At 42.5% G+C, this 17822-nt stretch overlaps 1 protein-coding gene across 3 annotated transcripts in view; it reads left to right on the forward strand.

Annotated features, from left to right (window-relative positions):
• The window catches only part of Nachralpha6 (nicotinic acetylcholine receptor alpha6), a 241146-nt gene that overhangs the window by 179669 nt on the left and 43655 nt on the right, over window positions 1-17822 (forward strand). For 2 of the 3 annotated variants that reach the window (XM_077404959.1, XM_077404958.1), the window contains one exon: window positions 4023-4109. The exons of the other annotated variant lie outside the window; for it this stretch is intronic. In XM_077404959.1, coding sequence (XP_077261085.1) covers window positions 4023-4109 — 87 coding nt within the window. The remainder of the gene's footprint in view (window positions 1-4022; window positions 4110-17822) is intronic. 3 annotated transcript variants of the gene reach the window in all.

Consider the following 17822-nt stretch of genomic DNA (forward strand, 5'->3'; position numbering starts at 1 on the left):
CAATATAACATTCGTTGTTGCACATTCCTGCCGCCTACGGAAGGATTCCGCAATATCCTGCCCCTCGAATTAAAAACTCCGTTTTCGCTAATTTTATCATGCATTATTAATCGCATCGATTAATCACACGGACAAAACAATGAAATAATATTCGCTACACACAACCTAAAAGTATTTAATGTTAAACAATATTAAAATAATATTAAAATATTAAAATAACGATATATTGAAATGTCCGTAATCGCTTTTGTCGCATTGTTAAATAAAACTGTCGTTAATATGTTATAAATACGATAAAAAGGAATATTTTTATACACTGTACGGCAATTTAATAAAATTATCTGATTTGTGATGTAAAAACTGTAAAACATAGTTTTGTATCGTTTTTCGTGCTGTTGTCGTTAAAACTTTTATGAGCTGCAGCTATACAGTCTTAATTAAATTTTAGTATTTTAGGGGACAAAAACACAAATACATCCACGTTATTCTTCGCGATTAACTTGAAGAATTATTCGACGAGTTATCGATAGACATCGCTATCCGAGTTACTCCCCACATGTCACCAGGCGTCTTGAGTCTCGGACGTGGGAACTTTTTTCACTTCGCAGCGTACGCGACCGGCTGCCTTTCCATCTTTGCTTTTACTTCTTTGCTCTCTCTTTCTCTCTCTCTCTCTCTCTCTCTCTCTCTCTCTCTTTTCTTTCGGTAGAAAAACTTCGGCAAAACTTAGGCGATAACCGTCACCTCGAGTCCTCCCTGTTTCTGTCGTATCGAGTCGCCCATATTCCAAGAGAGCCATAAGAAAATCGGCCACCGACGAAGTTTTACATCGGGCGATTCTTTGCTTTCTCTCTCTCTCTCAGCCTTCTCTTTCGTTTTCGATCTTCGTTCCCTCCAGATGTCAAAGTTTCGTACGTCTACCCACGCGGTGGTATTACCTCTCTCATAATAAATTCATAGTCCGCCAAGTTATAATAATGTCATCTCGTCCCGCGATACCAAAGGACATTACGACGAAAAGTTTCGTGACGGTTGAGACGGAAAAAAAGAGGTTTAAGTTTTAAGTAAATGCGATCTTATTAGAAGAAAGAAAGAAAGAGGAGGCGAAGGAGGAGAAAGAATGGTACCAAATTTATTCCTCTTTCCAAGAGCGTGGTGAGAGCGAGAGCGGTGAGGGTGGAGAGAAAGCGCTGAAACAACTTCGCGTTTTTCTTCCGCCTTTTCCGTTTTTATTTTTCTGCCACGCTCGAATTTCGCATGATCGTCTTGATCTGAGAAATTATCTCTAAGTAAATTCATAGTGCTTCGACTTATAATAATTTCGCATCGACATCGTCGTCGAACGATTTGCCCCTTGGCGAAAACTTTTCTCGGCGAAACGCGAAGAAATTAATGACGATGTCGTGACCAAAAAGAAAAGAAGCTAATGTAACACGTGACTCAATTTCACTTACCGCGGTATAGTGACGATAATCCCATTTTTTAAAGAAAAGTTGAATGTTGCCCGAAATTTTATCGTTCCAGAGTTTTTATCAACTTTCCATAATAAATTCAATTTTTCAATGAATCGTTTCGTGAAGATCTTTTCCACGTTATTTCGTCGAAGGTTCCATTTTCCTTTCGAGACAATTTTCAAATTTTCCCGAGATATAAATTTCATTCGCTATATCATACCATAAAACTGCCCCCAAGAAACGTTAAAGCTTTATTTAATGGAATATGTATGTCTGCAAAAACTGCTGTATGTATTACAGAGTATATGATATAAATTCTCGCGTGTGAATAAGTTTCTGTGCACCGACACCGAAACAATCGCCACTTGAGATATGTACATACAATATCCTCGGCCATGAAATCGCTCGAAAATATAACCAAAAATATTTCCTTTCCATTTCCACGCGTGCGTGTGTACGCTTTAACGCGCTTCTGGCGTGTTTACGAATTCAGAAAAAATATGCATTCCAACTCACCATCCTAGGAGAGGCACTCCGGTCCATCATAGTACGTACTATCGAGAATGACTATTTCCCCGCGTTTTCCTTTTAACTTGACGTCAGTGCCAATGAATAACTTCCTCGTTTCCCCCAGTGGCCTCTGTTTTATGTAAACGTGCTGGCTCTCCTCTCGTTTTCGAATTATTATACGAATATATCTCTGTCGCTTTACGATCTTAAAATATTTCAATTTTCACACTTTTTACGCCGCGTCGTCAAGTCTCTGATTTTATCAACATTATACACTTTAAACTGCTATATACAGTTTGCCGTAGCTTTCAAGCATAAATTTTTCTTCTGTATAGTGTTTGATCTACATTTTCCGATATTGTATTTTCGTCGCTTTAACTTTGGCGAAATCCCCTGTTATAAGTTCAAACAATACAAAAAGTCAAAGCGAGTCGCGACCTATGCGCCGCCCTTCAAACTCGTAACGGATTTTCGCGATTCTGTCGGATTTCACAGCCGCGCGACAGTTGAAACTCAAAAGAACTAGTCGCGTTGTCGCAACTCGTTCGAGAAGGGGGTCGGACATCGGATGGCGCATTCGCGCATTCTCGTACAATGGAGAACAATTTTCCGAGGGTGAACGTTCCAGCCCGATGTTGGCCGGATGGCAAAACCGTCCGAGGCACGTGAGTTCGTGGATACAAGCGCGACGGAGTTCGCTAAATCGAAATTCCATCCTCCCACGGGTCATACTCGTGCGGATCGTCCTGGAAGCGGAAGTGCCACGCCGTCCCGACCCCGTGATTTGGTCGATAAATAAAAAATTGATTGAATGCTATCATTCTCGTACCGTGACTCATTCGTGTAACTTGCAATTTTGTCATGCCACAAAGTTTCAACTGAAAAGTAAACGATGTTTGCGATTTTGGAAAAATTTTGAAAAGATTGTGAAAAGGTAAACACAGAGATAAAAGGCGTCAATTTGAAACTATTTAACCACCCTTTTAAAAAATTAAAAGATTATTTAAATTTATTTTATCTTGAATTTTTATCTAAAGTCGGTTAGATAGAACATTTCAACGACAATGGGAGTTAAAACTTGGCAAAATAAAACTACATTGTGGAGAATTAACTTTTTCACAACATCCTTTATGGCTTATTCATGTAAATATCGCTATTTTTAATAACGGCACATTCATTTTATTTAATATGTCGTTTGATTGTATTAATTCCATATATGTGTAATCTCAATTAATTCATCTTCTTAATTCTGTTATAGCTAAAATCATAATTTAAACTAGATACTAATTATAGAGTTACTTGACGCAACTGAAAATGCATCGTGTATTCTCGAGCTGGCGCGAAAAAAACCAATTATAGCATTTAAACGCCAAACGCCACGTCATTGCAATTTGTTCTTTCGCGTGCGTATACGCGAATTTGCATGTAAGCTTATAAGTACACACCGTGGATTGTTTATCTTTAACGAGATACCCGTAACCGCTCGATCCCCGACCCGGATTCGAGGTCGAGCAAAGCGAGGCGGAACGAATTTCGGACGGAGCTGAAATCCTTCGGGACGGCAGAGCGGGTCGGTTTGTTCCGAGATTATCGAGAAAACATCGCCGATAAAACGGCAAGGAGGTACTGTTCCCGTGAGAATTCCGTCGACAATTCCATCGAGACGAGGCGCAGTTGCGAAACTTTCCCCGGGTTACAATCGACTGCTACAGGTCGAAAATATTATCCTCCTTCTTCTTCTTCTTTTTTTCCTTCCTCGCCCGCGCGCGATTTCCATTGCGCCCGAATCGCATTTGCCGAGATAAATCCTCGTTCTCATCGTGGCGGGAACTGTTGGCTCGACGTGATTCAGCTCCGGACGATTTCTCTTCGTCGACGATCGCCGACGCGATCGACAGGGAGAAAGGACGGGGCGGCCGTCGATTCGACGATCGCGTCCTCCTTGAGGAGGCCGCGCTCGTCGACGCCGCGCCGCGCCGCGCCGCGGCCGTCCGCGAACGGAACGCGGACGAAACGAGAAACGGATCATTGAGCACAGGTGGGCTACGACTGTTTCAGGAGTGACCATCTTGCTATCGCTGACGGTGTTCCTGAACCTCGTCGCCGAGACCCTGCCCCAGGTCTCCGACGCAATACCCCTGTTAGGTACAACTAAGTTTCTACACAGAGCGAATGTCAGAGTATTATACCGACGAGTATTATCGGTTTGCTGCGAATGGAATGAATTCTGACGAATAGAGAGGCCGTGAAAGTTCAGTTTGGATCTTCGGGGAGGCTTCGCGCGTGAATATTTAACAAGCGGGTATCTCTTATGTGTATTTTTCACGAAGGGTTCCCATCCGCTTAAAATTGAATCACGAGGTAAAGAAATACAGGGTACTTCAAAGTTACCGAATCCATCCCTTTTAAATTTTCAATACGCGCGAATCGATAATCTCTTCTCTCGTGAAAAAAGAAATTAATTATATCGTGTTGTGCGATATCAAATTTGCAATATTCTGGCGCGTTGTTTGTTCATATCAAGACGTTAGGACAGCTATTCTCTGAAACACTCGCCATTTTTCACTTATGTAGTAATATGAGCGATTGAGAATTTCCGCCTGACAAGTATACATACATATTATCTACTCTATAATATTGCAAGAAGCACTTCAATCCCCCCGAAGATCTCATATGACGGTATTGCAAATGAGCGTGGCGTCCTGCAGCTGAAACCGAACGTGCTCTCCCGTACGAAAAGAAAAATTGGAAATCATAATAGAATATTCGAGAGGCGGTGGAAGAGAAGACTCTCGCTGCGTTGCCGGTTCTGTTCCATAAAGTTATTTTATCGAGGAGCGTATCGGGGCAAACAAACATTCGACCACGCGGTCGTTTGTTTCTTAAATCGTGACGGCGGGGAAAAACGAGAAAAGGAGTAGAAACATGGTTTTCAAAAGTTCTCGAGAAATCGGACTATCCGGATTCGTATCAGTAGATATGAAGCTGAATTTCAGTTTCTAAGCACTGATAGATACGTAATCTCGGGGAGCAATTGTTTTATCGTTTATCGCTACTCGCGAGAATTTGGAAATAATTGCCGAGATTTGATGAAGAGAAACAAATAACGCGCTTTTTACTTCAACGCTCTGTTCTTGTTTTGTCTCCAAGTTTGACAATTAATGCAAATGAGAGACAATTGAAAATTTACTACGCTATAATTTGAAAAATCATTGATAAAACATCATAATGAGTATCAGAGATAAATATTTTTTTTAACTGTACACATTTATAATTATTATTATATAATTTTTAAAAATATTATAACCATTATCATTATATCATTGAAAGATGTTGTAAACGTGTCAAGTCACTCGATCTAATGTTTTTCGCCAATTGGCAATCGCCATTTCAGATATAACTTTTCACAAGTCATAAAAATTTCATCACGAGATCGGAAAAGTCCGGTCGTAACAGTAGACAGACATCGATCTACAAAGTTTGCTATATATAGGAGTAAAAAAATTTGAGGGTCGACCGCCAAAAAGACGTCTTCGAAGTCAGGAAATAGGCAAGGAATATAGAAAGAACCAAGTACTTTTCTAGTTATTGCCAAAAACGAAAATCGATCCGACGAAAGAAAGGAAGAAAAAGACGATAGATATAGACTTATTGCCTTCTCGCTGGGACTTGGAGATTCCCTCGCGCTAACTCCGATCAGCTTTAATTGAATAAGTTTGCATCGCAATAGGGAAGTTCGACGCCGTATTGAGCATACTAAATCGGCATTTTGTCTTTGCTATGACCAACGGAACCTTTACTTCACACCGTTCGAACGAGACAATTTCTACTCTCTTTTACATTTATTATCGCCATAATCTCATTTTCCATTTTACGAACATCGCGTGTAAGAATTGTACTAGAAAAAAACTTAAAATATACGAATATTTAATTATTTGTAGTAGTTTCCGAGTGCTAATCATACCACAGCTTCCATAGCATCCTTTTTGCTTTCCGATATAGTGAATCTAATATAATTTTGAATCTAGAAATATTGTTCTTCGTAGATCTTCGCGAACGGAATCTCGCGTGCAAGTCACGAAAAGCTCATTTGAGAGTCGTATGTCATCGTCCACCGCGAGAGCTGATCGTAGCTGTCAATTCGTAGTTCTCCCCTGCCTCCGCTCGTCCCGCGGTCCATTCTCTTTTTTCGATATTTGCGCCCGCCATCCATTTTACACGGGTGACGCCTTGACGGTTTTATCGAGCCGCGCTGATCGAAGTAAATTAAAACACGTCAATCGCCCTCTATCATTACGGATCCGTTGTCAACGTTACGACTTTATTATAATCGGCAATGCACCCTTACCCTCGCGCGGCGCGGCGCGCCGACGAGGCGAGTATACGAAAGCTGTCGAGAGAATTGGCCGCGCGCATCTTCACAGCAACGTTGACACCCGCGAGCGGGAGCCTTCCGCGTTCGGCGACTTGCAAAATTAATTAACAGCGGGTCGGAGCGAGTCCCGTGGCTTGTAGAGAGAGGAAGGTACCAGGATTGTTGGGAGAAGGCAGCTGCCGGGAATTAATATCTGTCCGCCGTCCGCGGACAAGAAAAACGACGCACTCGGAATGGCGTCCATCGATTTCCGTGGAACGCGCTTTTGCATCCGCCTCGCGTCGTTACGTCGAACTCTCGTCGCTATAGGCAAGAAATTCGATGCGCCCTCGTGTAACAGCGCGCGAGACAGCGTTGCTTCCGACATCTTGTTGTAGCTCCTCGCTCGTGCTTTACACAACATACATCCTGATCCTCAAGCTATTTTCTAAATTTTCATTCAACATCAGCGAACATATGCTGTTATTATTCGTAAAAAAAAAAAAAAAAAATACACAATGTTTCAATGTCTCACGTATTTTTCATGAGTCTCGCGCGGTTTATTTTTCTCTTGACAAAAAATCGATGGTTAGTCGAAAAAAAGACCTAATAAGGCAAATAGATAACGCAAAGTTGCCTCTCTTCATTTTAATTTCAAATATTTTATGGTTTTAATTTTGTTCTAAGGTAATTCTAATAAAGGAGAAAGAGAGCGGCGTTAAAATAAATTCTCATTTAAAAAAATCAACGCAAATTTGGTCAAAGGACTCGTAGTTTTCTTGCAAAGTAGCTATTTCGATTCTTTTCCTTTGTCGAATTACAGTTCACGCGAATACATTTCGCAGCTCGCAGATATGTCATCTGCGCGCAAGGAAATTCACGTTCCAAAAGACATTTTTTTCGCAGAAGTTTAGATATTCCGTCTGCCATTATGCGGCAAAGTGTACTCTTCAGCGACGAGAGTACTTCACGAGTAGGTAAAACGCGCGCGCGCACACTAACCGACATGATGACGAAGTTCTCTGCGAGCTCGCAAAGTGCTTGCTAATTAGCAAATTCGATGCAAAGCACGTTCGAAATGTATATATGGCGCGTTATCCTTTTACCATGCACGCACGGTCATTCGATTACTATACTTACCCCGAGGACATCGTAAAACGCCGGTGATCAAACGCATGGTCGACTCCCGTGGAAATCGAGGACCTGCGTCGACATCGACGACAGGAATTTAATGCGGGCAAAATGCAAACTGCCAGAAAAAAATGCGGTCGATCGCGTTCATATTAGGTCTTCACACACACACACACACACACACACACACACACACACATTCTCGAGTACCTTCTCGTATCCACTTGATTACGTACATATTCGCTCGTGTGTTCGCTTATAATTCCCCCTTGCAGAACAATCGTATATCGTTCGCGCGAGTCATAAAGAAACAAAAAATCTCATATCAATAATTGAACTACATTCTGCACTGTATTAATAACATCATCATCCCGTGACTCATTTAAATTTTACAGTCTTTTCCGAGAAATTTGTTTTTCGTCAATACCTAAATAAAATAATTGCGCCAAAACCAAGTTCAATCAAACAACGCGTAACAATAATATTTCACACCTGCGACTGAGCGATGGCAGCGTGAGAAACTACCATTTCTCTTACAAATTGAACGCGCATTTCCTCGCGCGGCGGCGAAGCTACGTCGACCTTCTGTTCTCCTCTCAAAAAGAGAGGTCTGAAAAAGAAAGAAGGGAAGCTCCGGAATAGAGCTTCGTTTCGCTTCGCTCGCTCGCGCGCACGCGCGCGCGCGGAGGGACGCGTTCATATTTTCTCATTTCCCCGTCTACCCCCATCGCCGACAACGTTTCGCGGTCCGTTTTACCATGTCTAGTCTAAACGGCAAGATGCATCATCGCGCGTCTCTCGCTTACCGGCGGCCTTTCCCACGCTTTTCCCGCAGCGGCGGCGAGACGCAACGCGCGCGCCGCGACAATTCCTCACACGCCGTCGGCGTCGGCGCACAACGCTATATCCCACGTCCATCTCCATTCATATATATGCTCGCGCGAAAACGCGGAATTCCCGTCTCAGCCATATTCGCACCGTCGTCGTTTCGGATACCACTTACCTTTTGCCATCGCAGACACGAATCTCAACTTAGCGCCGCGCGTCGCGCCGGTTGCGAATGCGCAGTCACCTTTAACACGCGATATCGAGCGCCGAGATTTTCCCTCCGACGCAACGTTACATTTAACAAAGTGTTTTCGGCGTCGCTCTCACTCGAGAAACTTGGCGACGCGAAGAAGGATAGAATTTAATGGGACCTAATTAAGCAGAAAGCTTCGAAATTCTCGTTTCGGAGCGGAATAAGAACGCAATCGAGAAAGAAGAGATGTCCATTAGGACAATATTAATTCAGTCGTATTTTTTAATAAGTCCTATCAGCAGGCAGAGCTAGGTAAAAATAAGCAACGCAAAAGCGAGTCAAAGGAGTTTTCTCTTCCGCCATGTAACGAGCAACTCTCACGCAATGCAAATTATGTGTAAACATCGTTACGACGGGATTCACGAGTCGGGAATTAGCACGTTGCAGCAACAGGACGAAGCTCCGCGCTGATGAAACCGCCTCGTGACTGAAACGGAACGGCTTCGCGTTCAAAGTCCGAGCGAAACTCTTCGCGAACGCGAAACTTGTGCGAACGAGATGACGCGAATGTGGATGGCTGAGTGTGTGTGCGTATGTGTGGGTGCGTAAACGATGCATAGCTTTATTTCTTTACTTCGCTTCGAGTTCTCCGAGCGGAAAAGCGCGCACCCGTATTTCCTTCACGATGGGGATATAACTTTGATTTTCACGATTTTCCGCCTCACCGATCGCATCGAGACGATCCCATCTCCATGCTGAAAAGTTTCGAACGTGTTAAGTGCCAGAGAGATATCTCCTTGCGACGTCACCTTCGTATTCTTGATTGATCCTTTAATTATGTATTTACCGCGTGCATTACGCATAAGAATTTCGACTGCTTAATTTTATCGCATGCAGCATTTGGCGTGTTTGATTAATCATATTATGACACGATAAAGACAGTATGTAGATCCAAATTTGTTTTTCGGCGTCTTCAGCGTCAATAAATAAAAATAAGATTTGAGAATATTCAAAAAATATCGCTGGATATATCATACTAAAAATCTTTCGTAAACAACTTAATTTGATCAGATAATTCAAGATTGAAGGATAAGTCGGCTGAAAGGTATAAAAAAAAACTCGTAGCTCAAAGGGAATATAGTGATTGGAGCTAAAGCAACTGCGCTTCCTGGCGATCGAGAAAGTTACCGGAGCAAGGCGGCGCGGCGGCGTAGGAGTGAATCAATGCGCGAGTGTTCAATCTAAAATCCAATTGCGCCCTCCGCTCTCACACGCCGTTATTGCATGACACATAGATAGATAAAAAATTTATTATTTCTAAGCGATCTGCTCCAGATTTACGATAAATCAGAGTAACCTATCCATAGGTAGACCACGCGCAAGATTTATTATGTTACTACGTAAGTAAAGGATCAGTTGAAAATAGGTGGAAATGACTCGACGAACGAATTTCGATTTTCCCCTCATTTATATCCCACCCTTGTTACAGATCGATAGATCTATCGGGTTTAGATACTTCAGATTTAAATCGAATCTCCCGAATGTTTGAGTTTCTTATCACCGTAAACAGAATTGTTTAACTTGGCACCGAGCACGTGCGAAGCTCTTCGGCTTCAATTGGCGTCCTGGCTTTCTCGTATGTCTCCTCGCATATATAAAGCCGACGATACGGCATGTTTGCAACCGGAAGACCGCGTATGTGTCGCGTTCTCGCTCCTCTCTTTCCCAAAAGAGAAGAGCGAGACGGTATCTGTTTTCGTCGAAGCACGCTCGACCTGTTTCACGATTATCCTTGACGGTCGTGAGCGGTTGCTTCCTCAACTCAAAAACGACGACGTTCTCTCAGCTGCGTTGCTTCTAACATCTGAAACAATTTAATATCGGTGAGTAAAACTGCGGGGTAAGAATAGCGCCGTGTTTTGATATTGCTTCGCTATATGAGAGAACGTCTCCGATTAAAAAGTTCCTTCGATACCGCAAAATGCGCTCGAATGTAATTTTTGTACGCGAAACGGCAAGGAAAATCGTACTATTTGGCTCTCAATGGATCGCGTAAGCTCTTATTCCGGAAGAAAAATAAAAATCTTTCTTTTCTTATTCTGGAAAAAAAAATAATAAAGAAAAAATCCTTCAAATATAAGAACTGATTTTAAACAAAATTCCCTTCAGAAGGCATATAGAGCGACATTTGAACGGCTCTAAGAGCCACTTCAACCAAGCTCCGATTAACTTAATCGTCGATCAGTCCATTGGAAATGACCAATCGCATTTGCTCATTAAACATATTGACAAATGCAATTGGTCATTTCCAATGGACTAATCAACGATTTAAGTTAATCGGAGTTTGGTCGAAGTGGCACTTTTTGCGCCATCACTTTTTGCGCTATCTCGCGAAAGACAGCAAACTCATCTGGTATACGGAATAAATTTTGTCGCATTTCCCGGAGATTATAAATGCAAGCAATGTTTGCGGCTCATTGTATGAACAGACAAGCCGCCTCTTTTCCGCGATGTCGCGACGACGCGTCAGTCTTCGCGAGAAGTGTATGCAACCGGGTCGTCCCGGGTTATTTCAATATCGGCTCGGCGCAAGACGGCAAACCCTCTTGAGAGAGACCCCTCTGGTTTCTCTTCCCCTCGAACGGCGCGCCTCTCGTGTCTCGCCGAACGAGAATAATTCACCTTACGTGCAATTGATTTTCCAATAAACCACCGACGACGACACGACACGAACACGTGCGCGCCCGACGGCATACGCGACAGTCACAGGCCGTAAAAGGACAAATGTATAGAATACCTGAGGACGTCTCGTCACGCGTGGGCAATCCATCTGACACACGCGTACCTCCGTGTAACGTCCTTGTGTGTCGAATGCGCACAGAGTGCTCCGAAAATGTTTGTCTTTCGTCGTAGCGATATGCGATTGTTTCGCATGAACGATTATACGTCAAAAATTGAGATCGACAAGCTCGAGATTAAAAAGCTTCTATCGTAAATAATCAATAGAATTACGTGGAGATTGTACGTGCCGAAATTGATTTTTCGCACATATTTTCTGATGCCTGCATTTTACAATTATCTTGCACAAGTGATATACCTTCGTGTCTTAAATTTTATTGCCACATTTTGCATTCGTTTCCCAGTTACTTTTAAAATATCCCGCGTTCCAACGTCTTGTTTTTTTGTTTTTTTTTTTCCAAATAAAAGCAAGTAATATATCTCGTTAAGATATGCATTGCTGATTAGCAAATATCCATAATTTTCAAAGCTCTCGTTACGTTTGCAATCACGTCGCGAAATTAAATCCTGCCCGAGATAGAGCCGCTTTGAGCCTAGGTTCCCGCCTGCGGGGCACTTACGGAGCACTCTGTATACTTTCGCGGAGTCAGGTGAGACAGCTTTGACACGCGACGCGACGCCCGTAACCAGCGTCGCAGTTTTCCAGTTTTCACGGTGCATTACCTCCGGTATGCATTACACCTCGAAGTAAAATTCGCCAATTATCCTTGTTCTCCTCGCGATATACCCCAGCGATAATAGTTCGGTTAAACGGGGGAGCTTTGCGTTAAATTGTTGGGACAACAATTACCAGTCTCGTAGCGACGTCGCAAGCGCGAATGCAGACACCTTTTCGGTCACGGCGAAAAGGCTAACGGCGATTTGCATAAAAGCTTTAGCTACGGAACTGCGCGCAAAGACGCCGCTTGAGGAAAGAGCGAAGAAAGAATGCGAAAATGCTGAATACTCAAGACCTGAGGAAACCTGAAGCCTCATTGGCTGCTCGCGCGATCCTCGAGTAAGCGATACACCGCACTTTCGTTCACTTGTCACGTTCAAACGATTCCGTTCGAAGCCAAGAAAATGTTCTTCACTTCTTTTCGCCACTTAGTTTGCAGGCAAGGCAAAAGAAGTCGCGAGAGAAAAGATAGAGGTTCAAATTTTTTAGTCACGCGTGTTGTTATTTTGATATAAAAAAAAATTTACATCCCATTTATTCGAAAGAAATGTCATTTACTTGTATATAACGGTGCATATAATGATTTGCTGCAAGTATATATTATGATTGATCTCAGGTATTCATAAACATAAACCAATAAACGTATTCCTTGCATTTATTCATCTCTCGTGGAAACGCTTTTTTAAGTATACCAGATACTTGCTTTCAATGGCTGCAAGTAGTCATTAAGCTTAGACTGTTACGGATAATATAGAAATTTGCTGTCTGAGATCGAATTTTATACCTCTCTCGGTTGTATGTATGTGTGTTGCGTTACAATTGGATTTCCGGAGGAAAACCGCCAACCCGCCGCTGACTCGTGGCTTCTTCGCCAGTAAACCTCCGGTTTATACTCCCGTCCAGGAAGAGAACAAATTATCAACGAGAACAAATTTTCAACCGTTTAACATCCGATGCTCGGAGAATCGTATATACTGAGAAGGAATGTAGCACTCGGTGCAACTGACGTGAGAATTTGGTTTAATAGATCGGTAAATTAAGAGAGCGATGTGCCTCGAAAAATTTGTAGCGAATAAGAGCTTTGCTCCCCATCGAATTTCTTTGAAGGCGACATTCGTATAATTGTATATATGCGCGGTAAATGCATTTATTTTTCTGTTACTCTTTTTTCATTGAACGATTAACTAAGGACTAACGGTAATACGTTAAATTTATAAAATTTATTTGAGCAAAAATTTCAAATTTAAATACCAATCTCACTCACTTCGTTTTTCTCTCATAACTCCCATTTCGCAAATGAAAGTTTTAGCATATGAAAGCATGAATGATTCTGAGCTTACCCGATCTTACATCGTAATGAGGAGGTCGATCGTATTTCGAGTCTTATGGAGATACTTACCCATCGTCGCACAGCGGTCCGCGCGTATTAATAATGAATAATGAGGAATAAGGACAAAGCCAGGCCGCTAACCCTGACGAACGACGTTTGTTTGTTCTGCCGCAACGTCTTTGGTTTCCTTTCCTATACGTTTCCACGGCTGCCGCTTCGCATATTATTTTTTGATATCTTCGAATTGCGTATCTATATCGAAGATATATATATATTTTTTACACACATCTATATATATATATTCATATTATATTATATATCTTTCTACACATTATGTATACTCACACATACGCTATCTTTCCCTTCGCTTCATATCTATTTATATTTATACATGTTAAGCAGCACAATGCCAGTAACAAAGATATTATACACGTACATACACGCACGCACGCATCATACTCCTTGATAAAATGGATATTTTAATAGCTCGTTCACACACCAGAAAAAAAAATCATGGGGAAATTATCCGCGGCTTATCGAAAATTTTTTCAATCACAAGAGTAAGCAGATGTCTCGTCGACTATTTTTCGCGTAAGGTAAGAGACAGCTATAGATTATACTAGCAGAGAAGTATCTTTGCACCGCAATAACAAAGAACGATTTACGTAAAGGCGATTCCGCGTGAAAATTCTAGTTTTCCATCTACAAGATTGCACGTTAAGTATATTTTTTCTTCATACCTCGGTCGAAAGTACGTACTTTCGTCCCTAATAGCAGGAACGAAAGTTTAACATTTACTCCCTGTGAGAAGTACACGCGCGCTCTCTATAACCTTAAACCTTAACGCCCTTTAACCTTAAAAATAGTCATCAATATTGTTCTGTCTCTCGTCAGTTAATTTAATATTAAAATATTATTAAAGTCAATTCAATAATCTAGCAAAAATGAACAATATGTCATCTGATGAATCCGTAGACGAGGAAGAAGTTATACGAAATTTCGATGCAGAAGCGCGATTGATAATAAATACAGATACGTTGCCAAAGAAGTCTGTTGATCGATACAATCTATTTTTGATAGAATGGAATTAATTTATTTTTACAAAATATGACAAGACTTGACTCTTCGAATGTATTTGATGCCTGCCCCCACGACCAGCAGCACTCGCTTCGCTCGTGCCGCAAATGTCGGGGGCAGGCATCAAAAACATGCTTATTAACATTTAAAGTTAAAAAAAGTAAAATTAATAACGTACTTTCGACCGGCTATGAAGAAAAAGCGTATACACTACGCGGGCCAAAAGTTGAAATCTCGGTCCTGCTCTTCATGATGCTCCGAGGCGAAGCCTCGGAGCATCATGACGCGCAGGGCCGACAATTCAACTTTCGACCCTTGTAGTGTAATATACTATTCCTCCAAACATCGCGAAATCTTTCTTCGCTGCGCGGTGCAGAGTTGCGACTCCTGGTCGCGACCGCGATCTAATCTCACACCAACGGTGTTTGATGACGAGATGACATATCGAGCACTTTGCACTCAACGTTTTTTTGCATTTCTGAGGGAGACGCGGACATATTATTTCACGGTCGATTCTCGCGCTATACTCCGCGGAAACTTCAGCCGTAATGCGTCATTGTCGTGTAACGAGGCGCGCACCTGGAAACGCAACGGCTGTACATCACTCTGCCTCGGCGGCATCGAGTTAAAAAGCACCCCTCATTATTCGCCGTGAACAATGGCGGCCTCGAACAAATGGCGACCGTACGTACGCACGATGACACGACGGTTTCCCGGCGTTCTAGCGATGGTCCAGCGGACGAGTGACATTTTTTAGTTGCCGACGCCCAGGACAGACAATCGACTCGTCTGTCTACCCGGAATCGGTGTAACGACGTCAATTCGGGAATGAATCTTTCTGTCAGGCACCCCTCTTTATTTTTATTCGAGCCTGAAATTTTGTTTATCTAAGGTCGCTATAAGTATACCGACAGCGATTAATAAGTAAACGTGCAAAAAAAATGTGCCAACATTTTAATAACCGATAATTAAAGTTGTGCGAGGCGAGCGAGTTGTAATCATTGTCGCACAATGAAATATCAACTGCTGGACCTTGCAAACGTTCTTTTTACCTTTTTTTTTCTTGTTAGAAAAACGTTAACGAATCTTCCATTAACTGTGCATTGCGTATTTCCTTGCTTGCGAAATATATTACGATCCCCAGAATTCTGCTATTGATACGGATAATTGTTTTCCGAAGGGGAATTCTTGTATTGTGCTCAACGCGAACGGCTTATTTTCGTTCACCCTGTACGATCACTCTGTTCTCGCCCTTGTATTGCTATATTATTAATTAACGTTACTACCACCTGTCATGCCACACGAAGTTCATATCTCACGATGCGCATTTCCGTTGCAATTAATTATCTCGAATGCGGGCTGAGTATCACGAGCAGAGTACGAAGGTTCACGCTTCTCGTTTGACTCTCTCGTAATTTTGCGGAGCTGCTTTCGTTGTTTTGGTAGTTGCAACATGAAAGCTCTCCCCCCCCCTTCGTATGTAGCTAAAAAATGTCACACCCCCCTCCCTGTATGCCTCGATAGTATCTCGCATTCTCCTTTCTTTTCCACGGTAGTTAGCACGAGATACAAATAGCCGAAAATCTCCTGGAAGAACATCGCAGGAGCGAAAATATCTCCACCCGGTGGTGAGGAAACGCGCTACTGTGGATGAAACACATCAAGTCTTTCTAATTAATCATGGAAATAATGATTGCAACAAAGTTCATATTCACAAGAAAAATAGATTCCTGATTTAGTTGAGTTAGCAACTGAACGAAAATAATCATGTCTCGCTATTGCGAGTTGTGGCAGCGTTTCTTCACCGGGGGTCTCGCAACCGATACATCTGTAGCGGTTCGCTGGGAAGCCCTTCAGCTCAAGAAGATAGACCGACCTCGTCCTTCAAAGAGCCCGGAGATGCGACCGCGCGACGAAATTGCGACTCGGATTAATTCCACTGCCTGCAGTTGCCTCGCGGTAGGAGGATATCTTACCCGCGCGGATCTAATTGACCGCGAGGTCTGCACGAGACGTTAACGAACCGAACCGATCAACGGAAGCTCACGTCCCTTTCCGTTGCCGCGCGCGATTAAAGCGGAACGATCTGTCGGACGCGTATCTCGGCGGCTTATAGCGGCCGGCTATACTCGTTGCGAGGGCAAGTGCAGGGCGCTGTAATTTCCTCGGATCAGAATCCGCGGTATCTCATCGCCCGTAAATGCGCGTCGTTCATAGTGATACACTCGGAGGTCTCGTCCTCTCGAAACGGAAACGCGTCGATGCTTCTAAGATAATACGAGTCTGTCGTGTAGTTTCGCGTACACTGAATACGGCAAAATTGTTTCCCAATTGCAAAATTGTTTTTTTTTTTGCGTTTTTTGTAAATCGCGCGACAACGAAAATCCGTACGAAGATAAGATATCCAGTGTTTCGGTTTCGCGGATGGTTTATTAAACGTCTAAGTGTCCCGCACTGTCCAGATTTCTAAATATCTATTAATATCGCAAATTAGATGTCTTTCTTTTCGAAAAAAAATCCTTTGGATATACGTGCCGTGCAACTTTGAGCAATTTTTTTCCGCGAACACCGGATGTTTAATTCAACGTCCCGAAAGGAATTTTTTAGATTATTCTTTGAAGCTGCAGAGGACCCTCGGGATTACATTGGAAACAAGTTTTCTGTTAAGCGCGGTGATTCTTTTATCCCGTAGAGAGCATAATTGAAATGCAACTCAGTTCTCTTTGATTCGACGGTTCTCGGCACATACGGTTTTCTCGTTCATGGATTTAACATCGTCTGCGAAGTACTTAACTAAAAACCTATTCAATTATTCAAAAAGCATTCTACGCGTTGCCGGAGAAAAGCCAAAAATGCGCCACGGAGTTGTGCCCGAAATCGAAATCCTCTTTTTCTTTTATTACGCGACGCAATTAGAAATAACAATTTTTGTCGATCGTTCGTACGGGCTCGATTAATTGTGGACTCTGTGCAAATCGCACAGAAGTCACGAAGAGCCATTAACTTTGTAAAAAGAGCGAATACCGATTCGAGGTAAGTACTGCCATATTAGCCAGTTTCTCGAGCTCGTCGATGAAATTGTATATTCAGCGACAAAAATTTACACACACGCAAGGAAAGTGGAAGAAAGTACGAAGATACCGTAATAAAAAGGTATCACATCGTTACGTTTTAACAAGACGGTTGGAAAAGAGCTTTGTTTAAACTTCTCATCGCTACCGCGGCGGAAAAATTTCATTAAAATATTTTTCTCAGTTTTCTTCTTTTGTGTTAATTTTTCTTCCATTTTCCTTTGCCGTGCATATAACGATGTACTATTTTATATACTAACTACCATAAACGGTGGTATACTACAGACGTCAAGGACGCATTACGTCGCGGAAGAATCTCGTGTTTAATCACGAGAAGTCGCGCGTTATCGAGAATTCCGCGTGAATCGCCGGGAGAAAGCGGTGTCGCGCGGGGGAAGGAGGAGCGGGAAGGATAGG

The sequence above is a fragment of the Temnothorax americanus genome, unplaced genomic scaffold (assembly GCF_048541705.1).
Source record: "Temnothorax americanus isolate GAGA-0224 unplaced genomic scaffold, ASM4854170v1 Scaffold2, whole genome shotgun sequence".
NCBI classification, from domain to species: Eukaryota; Metazoa; Arthropoda; class Insecta; order Hymenoptera; family Formicidae; genus Temnothorax; species Temnothorax americanus.